An 18,317-nucleotide genomic window follows, 5' to 3' on the forward strand; every position below is an offset into this window, starting at 1 on the left:
CAGTTGCCGAGGTGGAGTACCAGCAGCGCTGTAGCCCGCGGAGTCAGAGCGCTCTACGTGCCTTGCCAGTCTGGATGGGTAGTGAGCTAGTGTGCCCGGGGCTCCTTTATTGCGCTGTAACTCGCAAGTGTAGCCAAGCCCTTAGATAGAGAACAGGAGGGATCAATGTGAGACCATGCCTGAAGTCCCTGCCATAGCAGGGGATTGATTAAATGAGAGAGACCCTGAGGATCCTAGCAAGTGATTTGTGCTCCATGCTGCAGAGGAAGGCAAAAAACCCCAAGCTCCCTGCCGGTCTGGTGTGAGGGGAAAATGCCTTCCAGACTCCACATATAGTGATCAGTTAGACTCTGAGCATGTGAGCAAGAACCAACCAGTCAAGCATCTGAAAATGAAATTCACAGTTCCATTTCAGAGCACCAGTGTAAGTTTGTGTGTAGTGTACACTTCTGTAGTTCTACATAGTCACTGCAGTCTGACTTTATTCCACCATATAGACGCTTGTCCAGAGAGACTGCTCTAGAGAAATTAGTTATGCGGATAGTGCTTTGAAGCAGTAAAGATACCTATAACTGTCACTGTACACTCATTAATATAATGCATAGAGCTATGCACACAGATAATTTCAAATTAATTGTATATGTCTTCTTCAGAAAATCTCACTCTTCTTGAAGGTGTGGTTTCTGAATTTGGGTGTGTCTGTATGTAATGTGAGCCCAGTGTTTGGCTTGCAAGTTGAATTGTCAATTCACAGGACATAGCTTATTATACATTACACTGAACAGTTAGCAGAGCTCTTACTAGCTGACTGTCTTTATAAAGAGGTGAATGATCATTGCTTTGTTCATACGAAGAGCAGATAAACTTGCACTTTAATAAATCTAGCTGCCTATAACTAATGATTTTTGAACAACCTTTATATGAAGTAAAGAATGAGTTTAAACCTGTTTTGAATCCACAAATATTTTAAACATATTTTCCAATTCTTTTAGTTAAGTGATGTAAGTGAGCAGAACAAGAAGATGGAAGTTCAAGCAAGAAAAGTACAAGCACGTTTAGAGAATTTACAAGTGAGACTTATTTTCCTTATTACTTCTTCCCTTGTAAGAAACAAGTCAAATCTAATTTATTTAATATATCCTGTTGCAGAGGAAGCATGAATTTTTAACAATACAGAAATCTAAAGATGTTTCTCAAGCAATGCAAGAAATTAAATCTGTGAAGCAGGAAAAAATGGCAGCAACATCAAAAATTTGTAAGGTAAGGCATAAGCAAGGAGGAAAGGAAACTTCTGTCTTAATTAAAGAATATTAGATATTGGAATATCTTTCTAGAAGACCCACTTTTCCTATGCCTTCAGGAAACTAGTGAAGTCATTTACTCATGTCATTTATTTATGATATGAGTGAACTACTCAGTTATACTAGGAAAGGGCTTAAAGTGTTCAGGGAATAAGAACAGTGGAATTGTAAGCAGTGGGATTGCATTGGGAAAAATTTAGTGTGTTTAACTGGAAAAAGAATTACATTTAAATATGTCACTAAAAAGAAGTGCACTTATTGTCATCCTGATCACTTTGCTTTTATGTTGCATCTCATCACCCCTCTTTTAATCTGTCCATCTTTTTAAACTGTATGTCTGTTTCTTCCACTGTTTGGAAAGTTCTTAGCACATTTTGATTACTCCACAATGTAAATAATATCTCTATGTACAGCTTTCTATAGTTAACTGAAAAGAAAAACTGGTAAGTGATGTCAGATATAGGAAGATTAGCTTGTAAGCAGTAGGTAATTATGCTCTTAGTGCTTATAGTAGAAAAAGCCTCTAGTGAGGCAAAAACAGAGTAAATGCTGACATGTTTCATACATGATTGCAATATGGTCACCTTCCTTCCTTCCTTCTGTCTTGAAGCATTCTCTTTTGCTTTTGTAAATAATATTTCTTATTGCAGTTTTATCTTATTTAATAGTGTGCCTTCTGTCAGTTTTCTACCATTATATCCCTTCTGGTAATTATGACATCTAACAAAATTACTTGGAATATGGTTTGAAATATTATACACAACTTTCTCTTTGCTTTAAGGGAACTAGATTTTTCCCTCTGAGGGCTTACCCTAGAAACTTCCTTGAATGCATCTGCTTTTTTTTTTTCCTGACAAGCCTAAAAAAATTTGGTCCACTTTGGGATTCTTAGTTAATGTATTGGAGAAGGCAAATTAGGAGATGGGGGGGTGGGGGGTTGTTCTTCTGAAGTCTTGTTCTTAATTTTTTTAACTTATTCATTATTGGAATGAACATTATTCAGTTGTAGTTAATGAGGTAAATTTTAATAGCAGTGGGCTACATACAAGAAAGTGACATGAATTGTTTAGTGCATCTAACATTTCCCACATAAAAATTACCACATGTTGATAATACCTGTGAACTATGCAGTTGTCTTTCACGTTCTCACATTCTTACGACCAAAGTTGTAAAACGGACCCATTCTTTGCATGAAGATGTTTTTCTAGGACTTTATATAAATTTCGTACCTGTGTGTTTTCTGCCAACCAATAATCACCACAAATAATGGTCTAAACTCCTAATTTTTCTCAGGCATTCCGCCATCCTACTCCAAATATACCTCTACCCCGATATAACGCGACCCGATATAACACAAATTCGGATATAACGTGGTAAAGCAGTGCTCCGGGGGGGCAGGGCTGCGCACTCTGGTGGATCAAAGCAAGTTCGATATAACACGGTTTCACCTATAACGCAGTAAGATTTTTTGGCTCCCGAGGACAGCGTTATATCGAGTTAGAGGTGTACATATAATGTTAAAACTGTTTTCATATTCTGACATACCAATCTGTTTTCTTTGAGTGGCTCTAATACTATACCATATGTTTTGGAAAAGTTTCATAATCTTATTTAATGTTATGGTTGTTACAGGTACCACTTAATTCACATGTTTATGAGCTTTTAACTGTTCTTATGGATTGGATCTCAGATCAATTCCTCAAAACGAAAATAGAGGAAGAAGGAAGAGACAATCAAACACAAACGTACTCCCACAAAAATTACACACAAGAAAAGTGTGCAAAGGTAAACGGGTTTGGATTGGGTTTTTTAAACCTTGTGGCCAGTGTGTGCCAGTTTAATTTATATAGTTTGAATTATTTATTTATATAGTTTGAATACTATTCTCAAAACAGAAATAATTGTGCATAGTTAACAGTTCAGAATTCATTCAGACAGTAATATTTAGTGGGCGTTTTGACACTTATAGCTCCAAAAATACAGGCCTTCCTTTATTGTAATTTGGAAGTGTCATTGTTTTTCTGCTGCAAAGGAACTGAGAGGGAATCAGGGTGACTCCGCCTTCTATACACTCAGTTGCGTGCACAAAGACGTCCAAGTACTGCTGGCAAAAGTCTTTGATTCAAGTGCATTGGGTGCACATGCACACATACAGTGGAATGTATATGTGCACAACGCATCTTGACAAACAACATTTACCGTAGAGATCAGTAACCATTTTTTTCCTTTGGAGGCAGAGTTAAGGTGTCAGTGCATTTTACAAAGAGAAATCAAACAAACTACACAGAGAATTCATAGGGCATAAATCCTAACCCTGTGTGAAATTTCACATGGATTGGGCGCATACTTTTTGAGAAAAACAGGAATTTATGCCCCATTTTAGAAGTCAGCCTTTTTAAAAATAATAATCATCTGAGTTACATGCTATTAACCTATAATTATGTAATTTTTATGTACTTGCTGTGCGTGTCCTAAACGTATTCAATGCACTGGATCTGCCAGATAAGTATTTGCATGTGCAATCCATTATCATCCAGGAATTTAAATTGTTTACTCAGTGACAGATGCTGTATAAAACTATACCACTGTACATTTTTCCAGCTTTTACCTATCGTTGCTGAACAACTCCAGTGGATGCCATTTGTGAACCCTAAACTACATATGCCTGTAATTAAATTTACTTACTGGGCTATAAGGCAGCTAGACTGTGGGACACAGGTAAAACATGTATTCTACTTACAGAATAATTCTTTAATATTTCATGTTCAGAATGCTCATTCTCAGAAGATGCTCATATATATACTATTATATAAGATAAATAGATGCTTTTCGATGTACTGAGTATAGTTTTAAAAAACCCATCAGCCTTCACAACATTCAAATTCAAATAATTTGCTGCAGATATGAGGCAAAGGGAAAAAAATTAAGATAGTCATTTAAAACTTCTTTATGTCACAATTGTTTTTATCAACTCTATATTTAGTTTTATATTATAGATCTGATCCATGCTTATGTAGCCCCCATTGTAATATCATCTGAGAACCTCACAAACCTTGAATTTATCTTCACAACATCCTTCTTAGCTAGAGAAGGAAATCCCCATTTTATGGATGTTAAACAAAAGATGCTACCTAAGTGAAACCTTGTATTGTTTAATCCTGAAGTAAATGTTTTCATCCAGTATGTAATGGAAGTTCTTACAGAACCGTATTGTAGCAGCATAAATGGTGTCATACCTTAGGGTCCAATCCTGCAAAATTTTATGCACATGCCTAACTTGTATACTCTGAGTAGTCCCTTTGATTGCAAAGCTAGGCACGTGTCTAAATCTTTGCAGGACTGGAGCCTTAGATTCTAATAAATGATGCTGAAGTTACAAAGCAGATTGTTTTTACATGAGCATCTGTATTTTTTTTTTAATTTGGATCACATTAAAGATCCATTACATTAACAGTGTGAAGAATATATTCTGCCCCCCAGTTTTACCTTTCCAATTCAGTGACATGAACTCCAATAATAAAATACTTTTTCCTTTGCTGGTGAACACTTGTATAATATGTCAGTGTATTATGCATAAATTCTCCTTATTTAATTTTACATAATTGTAATTACTTAATATATTGATTTTCTTTAATACAGAAACATATAGTGGGTCAGTCCTAGAAAAAAAATGAATATGAACTGTTATAAAGGCTACTAGGGTTTTAAGAGTGTCCCCTAGCAAAAGAGTAACATAGCATTATATACATGAGTGATCATTTCCTTAAACTTTGGAGGCATTTTATTGCAACACTATACCATAACTAAGTGGTTTAGTGTTTCCAAAATCCATCCCGCTTTTGGTTGGGATTTTCAAAGGCTCTTAAAAGAATTAGGTGTCTACTGCTATTGAGTTTCAATGGGACTTGAGCATCTAATTGCCTTAGGCAACTTTGAAAATCCCCTCCTTTAAGCTTAGCTTTAATTTTGAACATTTTCCATATGGGAATATATTTGATAGCTGTGGATGAAAAGAGAATTCGCTTGTCACTTTTAAATGTTATTGTGCTGAAACATTGGGTATAGAATGTCATCCCACAGCCAATATTTTTCTTAAAATTTGTTTTCATTTATAATTTTACTTTTCACCAATAAATGATCTTAAACTACATCACTCTTTTTGCATTCATTACCTAATTTACTTCAATCTCACATGGCCTGGTTCGTTACAGAAAATTGACATGTGAATGTCTGAATCTTGAAATTGACGTCATTTACAATGTTCATAAAGAAATTAATCTCGTATTCAATGCTTCCTTCTCTACTAATTTTATGTTGTCACTCAATGTGGGAGAGTAAGTGCAGGTTGATAGTTTAGTAATTTATTTTTTTTTTTTAATTTAAATTGTGTCTTTAAATTGTCTTTATGGGTACATTGCAAATATTGTATTCTACTAGATTTAACAGAACAGTAACTGCTTTTAGGTTGCTATCCCATAGTATCTAGGCAAAACAGGATAATTTAAAGGCTGATTCTGTTACAGTCTGGGTTTACTAGATTTATTTGTCTCTCAATGTTGTTTTAATACTGGCTAAGTTTAATTGTAATATTTTTAATTTACTGCCACTTGTTTATATAACATCCCTCAGAACGTACAGTTCTATAAATATAGTATTTTAAAATAGACTGCTTTAAGTTGTGTGATTACATTTACTACTCTTATAAAATGGATACAATGTTTACAACAGCATTCAACTATGACATCAACTATGAGGAGGCTTGGTGAAGACATATTCAAAGGCATAGTAACTAAGGGAAACCAACATGGCTCTTCTGAGCAATCTGCTGAAAGTAAACCAAAGATAGCAGCTTTCTTTAAGAGTTCCATTTTACCTTTGAGATTTGTATCAACTTTAATTGTACTCAAAACAGTAACACAAGGTAAGTTCTTAAATGTTTTTATTGCATTTAGTAAATAGCCTTTGTCTGGGCAAAAACCAAATACACAAAGTCCATCAAATGGATTGTATTATATCTGTGTCTGAAGTACCTTGTAATTGTAAAGTGAGGAATATGTTCTTGAAGTTTTACTTTATTAAGAAACAAAGTATGCTGCAGCAAACAGAAGGCTTTCTAAAGTTATAGTTTGAATTATATTAAGATGTTCATATGTAGAGTATGATATAAATTGACATTGTCAAGGTGGATCCACAGCAAAAAGGGAAGTGGAAAATAGACATGTTGGTGATTGTATATTTCACATGTTTAGCTATTCAAAAGGATAAAAATGATACAGGAATAAATGAAGTTTTATTCAAAGTTCAACAGTTGAATTTTGTTTTTTGGGTGATGTTATGGCTGATTCAGATAGCTGGGGATTTTTTATAGCTGAAATAAATAAGCAGTTGTTTTTGCACTGCTTTTTAGGGAGACCACGTTTCATGTTCAGGCTAGTAGTATCAAACATGCTCTGGTAGTCATTTGCATGTCCTCTGAGTGCATGGTGAGCTGCATTGTCCTTGTTGCTGACATATCTATTAAGTAGGCATGGTGGTAATTTTGTAGGTGACTTCCCTAACTGAAGGACAAATGATAGTGAGATAGAATTGGGGCAGAAGATATGTTCTAAATTGCTGGGTCATTTTTAGCTGTGCTGAAATTGGGGCTGGTACACACCCGTACACCATGCAGCCCTTATCTTAGCTGCCTGCTATCTTGCTTTACTCCCATCCTCTCTCCACTGCCAAAAGCCAATCAGAACCATACTGCCTGAGGCTGGGGCAGGAAAGCATCAGTTCTTCAAGTGATCATCCACATATTCCACATTAAGTACCCTTGCATCACAATCCCCATCTGAGGGCATAAAGGGCAGAGTGGGCCCTTTCCAGTTTCTTATCTCCATGGTTGCAGGATGGAACCCGTGGCAATGTCTGCTTCTCTTGCGCACTGTGAGAATTAGCTTAGCTAGTTTAGATTGTTTTAGTATTAGTGTTAGAGTAATTGTTTTCTTTTGTCTGTTGGTCTATTAAAAAACAAGACTGTATTATATTTAGCATAGTCAATCAGTAAGTTTCTGATAATCTAGCCCTACACCCACATACAGGAGTACGAGGATCATGGCAGAAGTTAAGTCACTAAGGTTTAAGACCTGTCTTTCATGTGACACTGTGATACCCATCAACGATGGTCACGCTCAATGCTCGATATGTCTTGGTGAAGGACACATTCTGGAACATTGTTCCTTGTGTTGCTCTTTCTCCAAGCACAGAGAGAGCAATGGAGGTGAGGCTGAAATTATTCCTGCTGGAGAAGTCGATGCAGGTCTCCTCAGACTTAAGGAGATCTTCAGAGAATCCTCAATGTCAGTGTCAGTCCATCTCTGACCTCCATGAGCTGCGACTCGATTTTGGGTGGCTTCCTTGTAGAGGCCTCCTTCATCTGCTGGTACATTAGCGTTGACATCTTTCATGTGCAGTAAGGAGCACCACTGCAAAGATGAGCCTAGGTCAACTTTCCTGGCACTTAGCAAGAGGCGGAAAAGTCATTATGACTTACCCTGGGCTCAGTTGGCAAAGGGTCATAAGAGCAAGAAGGCCCATTCCAATACCAATTTCTAAGGCAGCTCATATGATACCATCTAAATCTAAGGGCAGAGCTGCCTATGGTACCGAATATGGTACAGAGCACTTTGATATCTAGTGCCTCTGCACTAACTACATCCTCAGAAGTAGCAGTTTTCCATTTCTTAGTATTGACTAACTCTACAGTACCTGATACATTGGTCCCGGCTACCTTAGCACCAAAACAACAGATGGTACTAAGCAACCTCTCAGTGGGCCCAGTATCCAAGTCAACTCTGCTGGAGATACTTAGGAAGGTCAGTACATAGTTCCCTGAAGTACAGCCACCATGCTTGGCCAGAGAGGTATCTCCTATACCAACGTAATCTATATACAGGTTATACCTGATAGGACTGCCTTTCTCCTAGAAGAGGCAAACCCTTTTTTTCTCCTCTACTGTTGAGCACAGCAGAGAATCATCATCCGCTTGCCTTTTATCTTCCCCCAGGATAGCTCAGTGAGAATCTGAGACAGATTCCAGGGAAGAATTTCAAAGGAGCTAGAAAGAGGTCAGGATCTCAGAGGGGTCACCCAATTAGGTATCCCCCCAATGTGCCCTCCACTGCACTAATCCTACCCATATTAATTCATTTCTTGACCATACTGGACCACCCCCTTCAGATGTTCAACACTGTTTCAGGAAACCTGCCTCCTCCACTGTGTCCAGGGCTAGGTCTCCCTTTGGCAACTCTGTTGCTCCAACCACAGCTGCTGAAAAGACCAGAGGAGGAGAACGTAAAAAAACCAAAACATTCTCTAGAGGAAGAGCATCAAGTTCGGGCTGAATTTTCCTCCTTGTCCCAGTGAGGCCATGATCCCACCTACACTGGCCTCTCTAGATGTATTCAGGGTTCTCCAAGACTTAATAAAATGCATGACGATATTCCCCTTAAGATTATGCTAGAGAAACAACACAAGTTCTTGAACATATTATGCTTTGCAACACCAGGGAGGTTAACCATGGCAATAATTGATGCCCTGCAGGAGCTTGTCATTTCCATCTGTCATTTGCCTGCTTCTGTCTTAGCCTGGTTCTGAGAAGAGACAGAAGACTTCAAGTCCCTGCAAAAGGATTGGAATATTTTTTTTTTCCTCACATCCTGCACCTGTCTCTCTACTTGTGCAAGCTGTATACGGGAGAGGACAAAGCAGCAAAGTCCTCTGAAATCTGTCCCCACTGAAAAAGAAAAAAAACATTGAATCTTTTTGGCTGGAAGATCTACTCATTCAGAAGTGCAAATGAGGCTAGCATATTACTGTGCGCGCTCTCAAGGTAGGATTTCTTAAAATAGGACAAATCTAGTTTTGTTGATAGGAGCACCAAGCAGAGCTTAAATCTCTTATGTCGGAGAGCCAACTGACAGCTTGGACAGCACTACAGACTGTTGAACATGTCTGACTGGTGCGAACAGAGGCCTCTACAATACCCATGAGAAGGTTGCCATGGCTCCCCAGTCATTCAGTATTTCTAGGGAGGCAAGGTGACAATTTAGGACCTCCCATTTTGAGGGAATTGACTTCTTCAGTAGGGGAACTGATGAAGCCATCCATACTTTAAAAGATTCCAGAACTATCCTATGCTGCTTGGGATTTTGTATCCCAACTCAGAAAGGGAAGCAACCATGACACCAAACATGTTTAAGGCAGCACTACTTGACACAAGACTATGTTCATCCAGCAAGGTCTTCTGAGCCACTGAAGAAGAGGCAGAGACTTCACCGGAGGTGACCCTTTCTTTTGTCCTTGGCTGCCCATAGTAAGGTGTTTCAAATGGGCAGCAGGTTTGACACGAATGTCAGTCTGCTTGGATTTCTACAGGATCTTTTCTGCTCTAGTCTCTCTCTCCCCCCAACATCTTTGGCATTACCTCAATCTGGTGGGTTCTTGAGATTGTGACCAACGGGTATCCCATTCACTTTCAGTCCCTATCAGGCTCTAGTTCCAGGCAGTCAGGCTGGTGGTTAAGAGAGATGGTCAAAGTTGGCTGCCAGGCCAAGAGCAATGGTGAAACCGGGGTCTAGGGACAGGCCATGGGTCAGAGCTGAGGTCAGAGTCCATAGACAAGCCAAATTAGTATTGTAGTTGGAGTCCAGGTGCAGGCTAAGGGTTGAAGCCTAGTTGTGAGTCTGGGGGTCAGGAGGTGGATGCAGGGCTGGAGCAGGTCAGTAACAGAGCTAGAGTAAGGCTTGGGCAGGCTGGGACAGGAACAGGAACTGCATCAAAGGCAGGCTGGAAGCCTAGGGAGTCTGCTACACTGTGAGGCAGGAGGAGGTTTCCAGGCTGGGTCTGTGCAACAGTACTACTAACTTGCAGCTCTGGCGGGGTCAGTGAAACACCTGTACCTAGGGGTCATCTGACCCAAGCCCTGCTCAGGGATAGGTTGCTGCAGCATGCCTGAGGGCTGAGTCACTGCAGGCTCTGTTGGAGGGATGAGTCATTGCAGGTGAGTTGCTGCAGCATGCCTGATCTGGCGGCACATTTGCCTCAATTCCTTTCAATCCCCTCTCCCATTTCCCATCCCTTTTCAGAGACCCTTCTCATGAGAGACAACTGAAGCAGGAGGTGGAGTCCCTTTTACAACTTCTATTGTTCCTACTTGTGTCCTTGGAGTTCAGGCACCAGGGCTTTTGCTCCCACTCCTTCTTAATTCCAAAGAAGAAAGGGTGCTGGAGACCCCTCCTTGATGTTTGATGTCTCAACACTTTCATCCATTGTTTTAAGTTCAGAATGGTAACCCTAGGTTCTTTAATCCCTTCATTAGATCCTATGGACTGGTTCATGGCTCTTGACCCACAAGATGTCTATTTTCACATCTCCACTGGAAATACCTGAGATATCTGGTAGGAACATCACACTACTGGTACAGAGTCCCAGCCCTTTGGCTTTTGTACAGCTCCAAGGATTTTCACCAAGTATCTGTTGGTAGTGAAAACTCACCTAAAAACAAAAGGAATCCAGGTATATTGTTACCTTCGATGTCTGGCTAATGTGAGGAAGATCACCACAACAGGCGACCAACCCAGTACAGACAATCCTAAAACTCTTCATCTCGTTAGGTCTCAAGGTCAACAGAGACAAAATCCACACTGATTTTGAAGCAGAAAATAGAGTTATTGGGAGTAATGTTCAGACTCCAAAACAGCTCGAGCTTTCCACAGAGAAGGTTTCAGGCAATATTGGACCTCATCAGTCAACTTCAGCCCCACCCAAGAACGTGTCTCAGACTTCTAGGATACGTTGTCATGTGAGTTTGTCACACAGCATGACAGACTTCACCTTTGATCCATGCAAAGATGATGGAGATCAGTGTATCGACCCAGCAGACAGTGTATGTATTTGGCCTAGTGGATGAGGGAAGCAGTGGACCTGATTTTAGTAAGGCTTTTGACACAGTTCCACATGACATTCTTATAAGCAAACTAGAGAAATGTGGTCTAGCTGTAATTATTGTAAGGTTGGTGCACAAACGATTGAAAAACTATTCAGAGTAGCTATCAATGGTTTGCTATCAAATTGGGAGGACATATCAGTGAAGTTCTGCAGGGATCTGTCCTGCGTCTGGCACTAGTCAGAATTTTCATTAATGACTGGGATAATGAAGTGGAGCTTATAAAATATGTGGATAACACCATGCTGGAAGAAGTGGTAAGCACTTTGGAGCATAGGATTAGAAATTAAAATTACCTTGATAAATAGGAGTATTGGTCTTAAATCAACAGTAAAGCCAGATATAAAGTACTACATTTAGGAAGGAAAAATCAAATGAACAAATACAAAATGGGCATGTTTAGTCTTGAGAAAATAAGACTGAGTGGGGACCTGATAAGTCTGCAGATATGTTAAGGACTGTTACAAAGAAGACGGTAATCCGTTGCTCTCCATGTCCACTGAAAGTAGGGCAAGAAATAATGGACTTAATCTGCAGCAAGGGAGATTTAGGTTGGATACTAGTAAAAGCTTTCTAACTATAGGGATAGTTAAGCACTGGACTAAGTTACCAAGAAAATTTGTAGAATCTTCATCCATTGGAGGTGTTTAAGATCAGGTTAGACAAACACCTGTCAAGGATGGTCTAGGCGTACTTGGTCATGTCTCAGCACAGGGTGTTAAACTAGATGACCTCTCCAGCTCTACATTTCTATGAATCCATGATGATAGCAGTCCTGCAAAAAGTCCTCTCCTTGTTAAACTCATATAGAGACCACTTCATCTGTGCAGCAGAGTTAGAGTTCCCTTTTCCATACCCCTGCCTGTAAAGATTGTGATAACAGATGCCCCTACTTGGGTAGGGATCTCATCTGGATCATTTGACTATTCAGGTATGATGGTCCGCGCACACACACGCATATTTTAGAGCTCAGAGCCATCCACCTGGCATGCAAGGCTTTTGGTCTACTCTTCGGGAACAATAATTCAGGTGCTGGCAGACCACACCACAGCAGTGCACTATATCAATAGGCAAGGGGGGAAGCAAGGTCATCACTACCTCTGTCAGAAGGCCATACATCTATAGGAGTGGTGCATTCTACATTGTCACACCAATAGTCCTACATCCTCCTGGTCTTCAGAACATACTGGGATATCATTTCAGAAGAGACTTTTGAAAACCACAAGTGGTCTCTCAAAGACACAGTCGTACAGAACATTTTCTTCAAATGGGGGTTCCCAAATTTAGACCTGCTCACAGCAAACTACAACAAATATCAGACATTCTGCTCCAAGAGGAGCACAAGCTCAGCTCACTAATAGACATCTTCCTCATCCTTTGGACAGTGTGTTTGATGTTCATGTTTCCATTGATCCTCATGATTCCTAGCGTCCCGAGGAAACTGAAGCAAGATATAGAGCAAATGAGCATTGTAGCCCCCGCATGGACATGGCGGTTCTGGTATTCAGATCTTCTAAACCTACCAACATAGCCATCTTACCCATTTGCCTGACAGTCTCTCAGAACAGTGGTCAGCTCCTCTATCTGGTCCAAAATCTTTACACCTGACGGCCTGGGTGTGGGCTGGATGACATCTGCAGAGGTTCAGAACGTTCTACTCTGGATAAAGAAACCTTCAACCAGACTGACTTATAGAGCTAAATGGAAGAGCTTTTCTATTTTGGCATCTCAGCACCCAATTTCTCCCTGATAGTACCAGTTTAATCAATACTGGACTTTTTGTTAGCCCTGAAGCAATCTGGGTTTTCCATCAATATAAGAGTCCATCTGGCAGCAATATGTGAATTAAACTCCTATTCCCACCAAACAGTAATACATTTCCTGAAGGGTCTCATTTCCCCCCCCCCCCCCTCCATTCAGAAGCCCACCTCCCTCTTGGAACCCAAGTATAGTATAAGCAGCGTCGACAGGTTCCCCTTTTGAGACCATAACATCTTGTTCCCTTTGCCACCTGTCCATGAAAATTCCTTTCCTGGTGGCCATTTTGTCAGCTAGGAGGGTAGAAGAGATTCATGGCTCTCGTATCTGGCACCCTCTATAGCGTTTCAGAAGTACAGGGTTACTCTTAGATTTTCCCCTAAATTCCTGCCTAAGGTGGTATCAGAATTCAATTTATTTAGATAGAACAAAATCATCCAGGAGCACACCTAGGCTATTCATGACTTTTGTTTACAAGGTCAGGAGCCAACCTGTATCCACTCAGAGGCTATCCAGGTGGGTTTCTGACTACACAAGAACTTATGAGTTAGTTAGAAGAGATCTTTCTAGCCACAAGAGAGCTCATTCTACTAGAGCTCTGGCAGCTTAGGGCACAGCTCCAATGAACACTCGTAGCCAACAGGAATCCAGTCTCGCGTGCATAGGTTGCATGAGTGCTAAGAGTGGAATCTCTGTGGACCACACATCTTGAAGAACCAATTACTATAGGTTAAGTAACTGTACTTTCAAGCAGCTGTTAGCAGGGGGAGCAGCACCACTATTGAAAGAGAGCAGGAGGAGGCGCCATTGCCAGAGTCCTTTTCCTCTAAGTGGGAAGCCAGAGGAGTTTCCAGGCATATATCATTAGGAGGAAGTATTGAGAGTGGTTGCTACCTTCCTGTAGCTGCTCTGGAGCACCACAATGCCCTCTGTGACCAGGAAGAAGGAGCCGCTGCTCATGGAAGGGAGAATCCTGTCCGGGATCAACCTAGCCCTCGCAACAGCCAAGGAAAGGATAATCTACCCCTGGGCAGGACACACACCCCATGTTGTGATAACTGGGCCTACAAATTTACCCTGTTCCACCCACCACTCGTTTGTAGGGTCCTTAAAGAAAGAGACTTTCGGAGAAAAATGGGCTATCAGAGGGAGCTTCACCATCATGGCTGCCACCCCCACCATTTCCTGGGACCACAGACCTTCTTTGTCCTAATCCTGAGAGATATCCTGACCAGACTGGGCCAGAGAGAGGGACCCAGATGACATCGGCACCTCTGCTGGCTCCAGCTGAATCCCAAACACCGTGGGATGTGAGACTTTGTGACCTCCCCATTCCCCGTGCATCCTTTTCCTTCCCTACCTTATTTCTTACCTTTCCTATCCCTCGGCTTTTTCCTTCTCTTTACTAGGAGTCTGGTTTAGCCAGCCAAGACTGTATTCATTACTACAGCTCTGTAAGCCTCTGACCAGAAAGAGGTAGCTAAAAGCAATGCCCTAAACACCCCAATGCTGGTTTAAGTTGGTCTCGGAGTGGCTAATAAGACAGTGTTTTTGCAGTAGTGAGATTCAAAGTGAGAGTCAATATCGGAGACCAAAGCTGAATTTCAATCTCTGCTGTTCTTTTCTCCCCACTTTTTGCATGTGGCTTCACTCCAGCTCATCTCAACTAACTTACTTTCTTTTCCCCAAAAAAGACAGTTATTACCATCTTTGATACCATCTAAGAGACTGTCAAATGAGGATTTTTCCTCCTAAAAATTCTCTTCAGCTAAGGGGAACAAGGGATGTTGTTATAATGAAAACCTAATTTAATATTTTACATTTAAAATGCTTTAATTGTTTTTCCTTCTTTTTCTGTATCTTTAATAAAATGTTAAAAGGATTTTTAATGGTGTGTTTGCCATGGTACTAAGCAAGCTGAGATCTCTGTACACCAAACCCCAAACCTTGTTTAACACCGTTTAATGTTGGACAATCACTGGGTTATGTTAACACTTTTGGCCCATATATTCCATCTAAATTAATACACCTTCCTTCCTCCTGCCCTTCCACACAAGGGGACCTGAGCCGCCCAGCGTATCCAGTATTGGGGCAAGAGAGAGACAGAGCACTTGAATCTGAGACACCCAGTTCAGTGAATTTGAGGTCCCCTATGGGGACATTCATCCCTAGATGGAGGGTATGCCATGTTTCTGCTATTGACATCCCTTGCAGGTTTACACCATTGGGGTAATTTAATTTACTGTTAAATTGCTAATTGTTTAAATTTATCCTTGTTCTGTTTCATCTATGCGTTGAGATGGTGTTCATCATTATCTGAGCATCTGGAGAAAAGGATTAGTTGATAGAGCTTGAGAGAGTACTACCACCTATTCTTTGACTCCTGATTTTAAATGTGGATTGTGCAAATAAAACCCATTCTTTGTTTTGTAGAATGTTTCCAAATTTTAAAACATCTGTTATAGAGAATAGAGGGACAGGGGGACTATGTATTTTGGAGAACTGGTAATGCGCTATAGAGATTTTCACCTTTCGGCTGCCAATATAAATCCATCCCCAATGTCAACTTTTGTTCACCATCTACCCTGAGATCTATTGGGTGGCTATTCAGTGGCTTCCGTGAAATGTGTTAGTGATTTCAGGCCAGTTCTCAGTAGGCAGATGTCCACATCACAAGACTACTACCACTTTTATCATTGGCAGCCTAATCAGGGAGGCTAAGGATTAAATAACTCTGGAGATTGAACTGTGCTTTCGTATTTACAGATGCAATCTCTCCAGACAAGGTAGGAATCACATTAGTGTGACATCATGTGGAAGTTTACCCTGTCACTGCTTGTGCTATTATATTTGTTTTAAGACTAAAATTCCTGATAAAGGTGTGTCTTAGGTTTGGTTTTTGAAGTTTTTAAAACAGATACAGGTTCTAATAATTAGAAGAATGTTATTCTATCTAATAGACTAATGTGAAATATATTCTTAAAATGAGAATCACATTGATAAGAGGTCCCTCCTGATATTAAAAAAACAAACAAACCCCAACATGAATAGTTGCCATACTAAGACTCATTAATCAAGCTAAACAGCTAAAGCCAATACTTACAATGGTAAAACTTTTTAGCTTCTCATTATTGATTTTTACTGTTAGTTTATATGCTATGGTTAAGTATGATCTGCAATAATAAAAAGCACATTCGTGAAATTACTGCATACGAATTTTGATCACACATTGAAAGTAAAGCACTGATTTTCTTCTATTCATAATGCAAGAGCTTCAGTAAGATTACTTTTTTCATCTAAAGTGTCGTAAATCCAGGAGGTGGCACTGTAACTAAACTTTTCTTACTACAGAATGGCTCCATTATATTTAATTATTTCATCCTGTAACTGAGTAGTGTGTTTTTATTCCTAAATAGGAATTTGAAATAGGGAGATCTGAAATATAGGACCTGTGGTTATTTAAGGCACTTAAATGAGTTTATTATTTAACTGTGAGTCTCAAGTCCCTGTATATTTTAATATACTGTAGAGTGGTAATCAGCATATAAACTGAAAGATTAAACTTCTCCTCCGAGCAAATCCTCGTGAAAGTAAATGGGAATGCAGTAGTTGCGATCTTTGTCTTTATCCAACTACTGCATTCCCATTTACTCTTTTCTCCTTCATCTCTGAGCACATTAGTAGATGTCTCCCAAATGTTGAGGAACACATAGTCTCAGGCTAGGCAGGTTTATTCATTATACCACACTTCAGAGGAAAAAACCCTCTAATGTATCTACAGCCGTAATTTAGTAAGATACAAAAGCATGTGACTAACTTCAAGCACATGAGTCATCCCTTTGAAGTCAGTGGACTACTTTGTGTATTAAAGTTGCGTGTGCATAAGTACTGTCCTGAATAAAGGCCCTAATAGGTATGAGAGAAGTTCAGGTTGTCCATTTAATTACTGCTGGAACTAGAATACAATACAAGAACAAAAGTCACAATTGTGTCACTTTCTGACTATTTTTATCTTCAACATTCATGTGTATTTTTAGGAAATTGGCGCAGTATGTCTTAAATATTTTATGTATCATACATGTAAAATTTGAAGAAAAGTAAACAATAGATTTGTACATAAGCAGGCTTTAAAGTTATCCTAGCCTTGTCCTTCCCTTTCATGGTTTAATTTGTATAAAAAAAAATTGAAGTTGGATCATGAAACTAGTTAAAATTTGTATTTATTGGAATTTATGTAGCACTTGCTGAGAAACTTGTAGGAGGAGAGGAAACAAAGCTGGGGAGATAGACTAACTCAGAATTCAAAACCAGTGCAGCATGTTTCTATGTTTCAAAGCCATAAAGCAAACAGTGTTACACCTTGAAGTATTCAGTGATGTGAAAAAAAATAATGTTCATAGCAATAGGGATTGGGATTTCACTGATTCTGTAGATCTGTTTCTTGTTAATATTGGGAATAATATGATATTGAGAATAAAATTGAATTTCTGCATTCATCATTCATGCAGTATAGAAATAAGCATTTCTGTTCATTTTAACCTGGATTATAAAGCTTTATTGAGTGCAGGAGAGGGCTCACTTCATCTCTTGAGCAAAATACTTAAATCTAACCTTTATAAGTCATACTTTTAAAAAATGTGGGCTGCCCCCAACTTCCCTGTTCCCTACTTTAAACCAAAGCACAGTAAATCGTCAATTAGAAATATAGGAAATATTAAAATAAAGGTCTAACAATTTAAACCTTAATATCTTGATCCATTTAATCTTCTAATTTTGTTACATTTTTTATAGCTGTATAATTATTAATCTCAAAGTAACTATTTATACTAAACTTTATAGATCAGACATTAGAACTGTGATTATAAAATTGTTTGCATTTTAATGTCTCTTTCAGCTGATTATCTGGCTCAGGCATTTGATTCCCTTTGCGTGGATTTGAAGACAGATGAAGGGAAGGCCTTGTTTTTGGAGTACCAATCTCTGCCTGTTATATTAAGTCACTTAAGACTATCCAGTAGAGGTCTGCTTTCCAATGCCATTGATGGTTTACTTCAGATGACAATGGAATCTGGTAAATTCGCTTAATTTTAAACAATAAAAATATAGGATTATTAAATGAAAAACAAATGCAATGAAACTTAAATCCCAAGTGAAAAACAATCTGTACTTTCTTTCTGATGTAATATGTAGTAGCAAGTAGTACTTATCTTTTTGTCATATAAATACAGCAGTTGTGAAGCTGTTCCCTAGCTGCATGAGTTAGCTGTTTC

General features: G+C 39.4%; 1 protein-coding gene across 1 annotated transcript in view; it reads left to right on the forward strand.

The window, feature by feature from the left end:
* CCDC138 (coiled-coil domain containing 138) overlaps positions 1-18,317 on the forward strand; it is a 53,376-nt gene that overhangs the window by 15,185 nt on the left and 19,874 nt on the right. Inside the window, exons 8-13 of the mRNA XM_065415251.1 lie at positions 993-1,070; positions 1,150-1,260; positions 2,934-3,086; positions 3,903-4,019; positions 6,030-6,222; positions 17,942-18,118. Of these exons, the coding sequence (XP_065271323.1) occupies positions 993-1,070; positions 1,150-1,260; positions 2,934-3,086; positions 3,903-4,019; positions 6,030-6,222; positions 17,942-18,118 (829 nt within the window). The remainder of the gene's footprint in view (positions 1-992; positions 1,071-1,149; positions 1,261-2,933; positions 3,087-3,902; positions 4,020-6,029; positions 6,223-17,941; positions 18,119-18,317) is intronic.

The sequence above is a fragment of the Emys orbicularis genome, chromosome 1 (assembly GCF_028017835.1).
Source record: "Emys orbicularis isolate rEmyOrb1 chromosome 1, rEmyOrb1.hap1, whole genome shotgun sequence".
Lineage (NCBI taxonomy): Eukaryota > Metazoa > Chordata > Testudines > Emydidae > Emys > Emys orbicularis.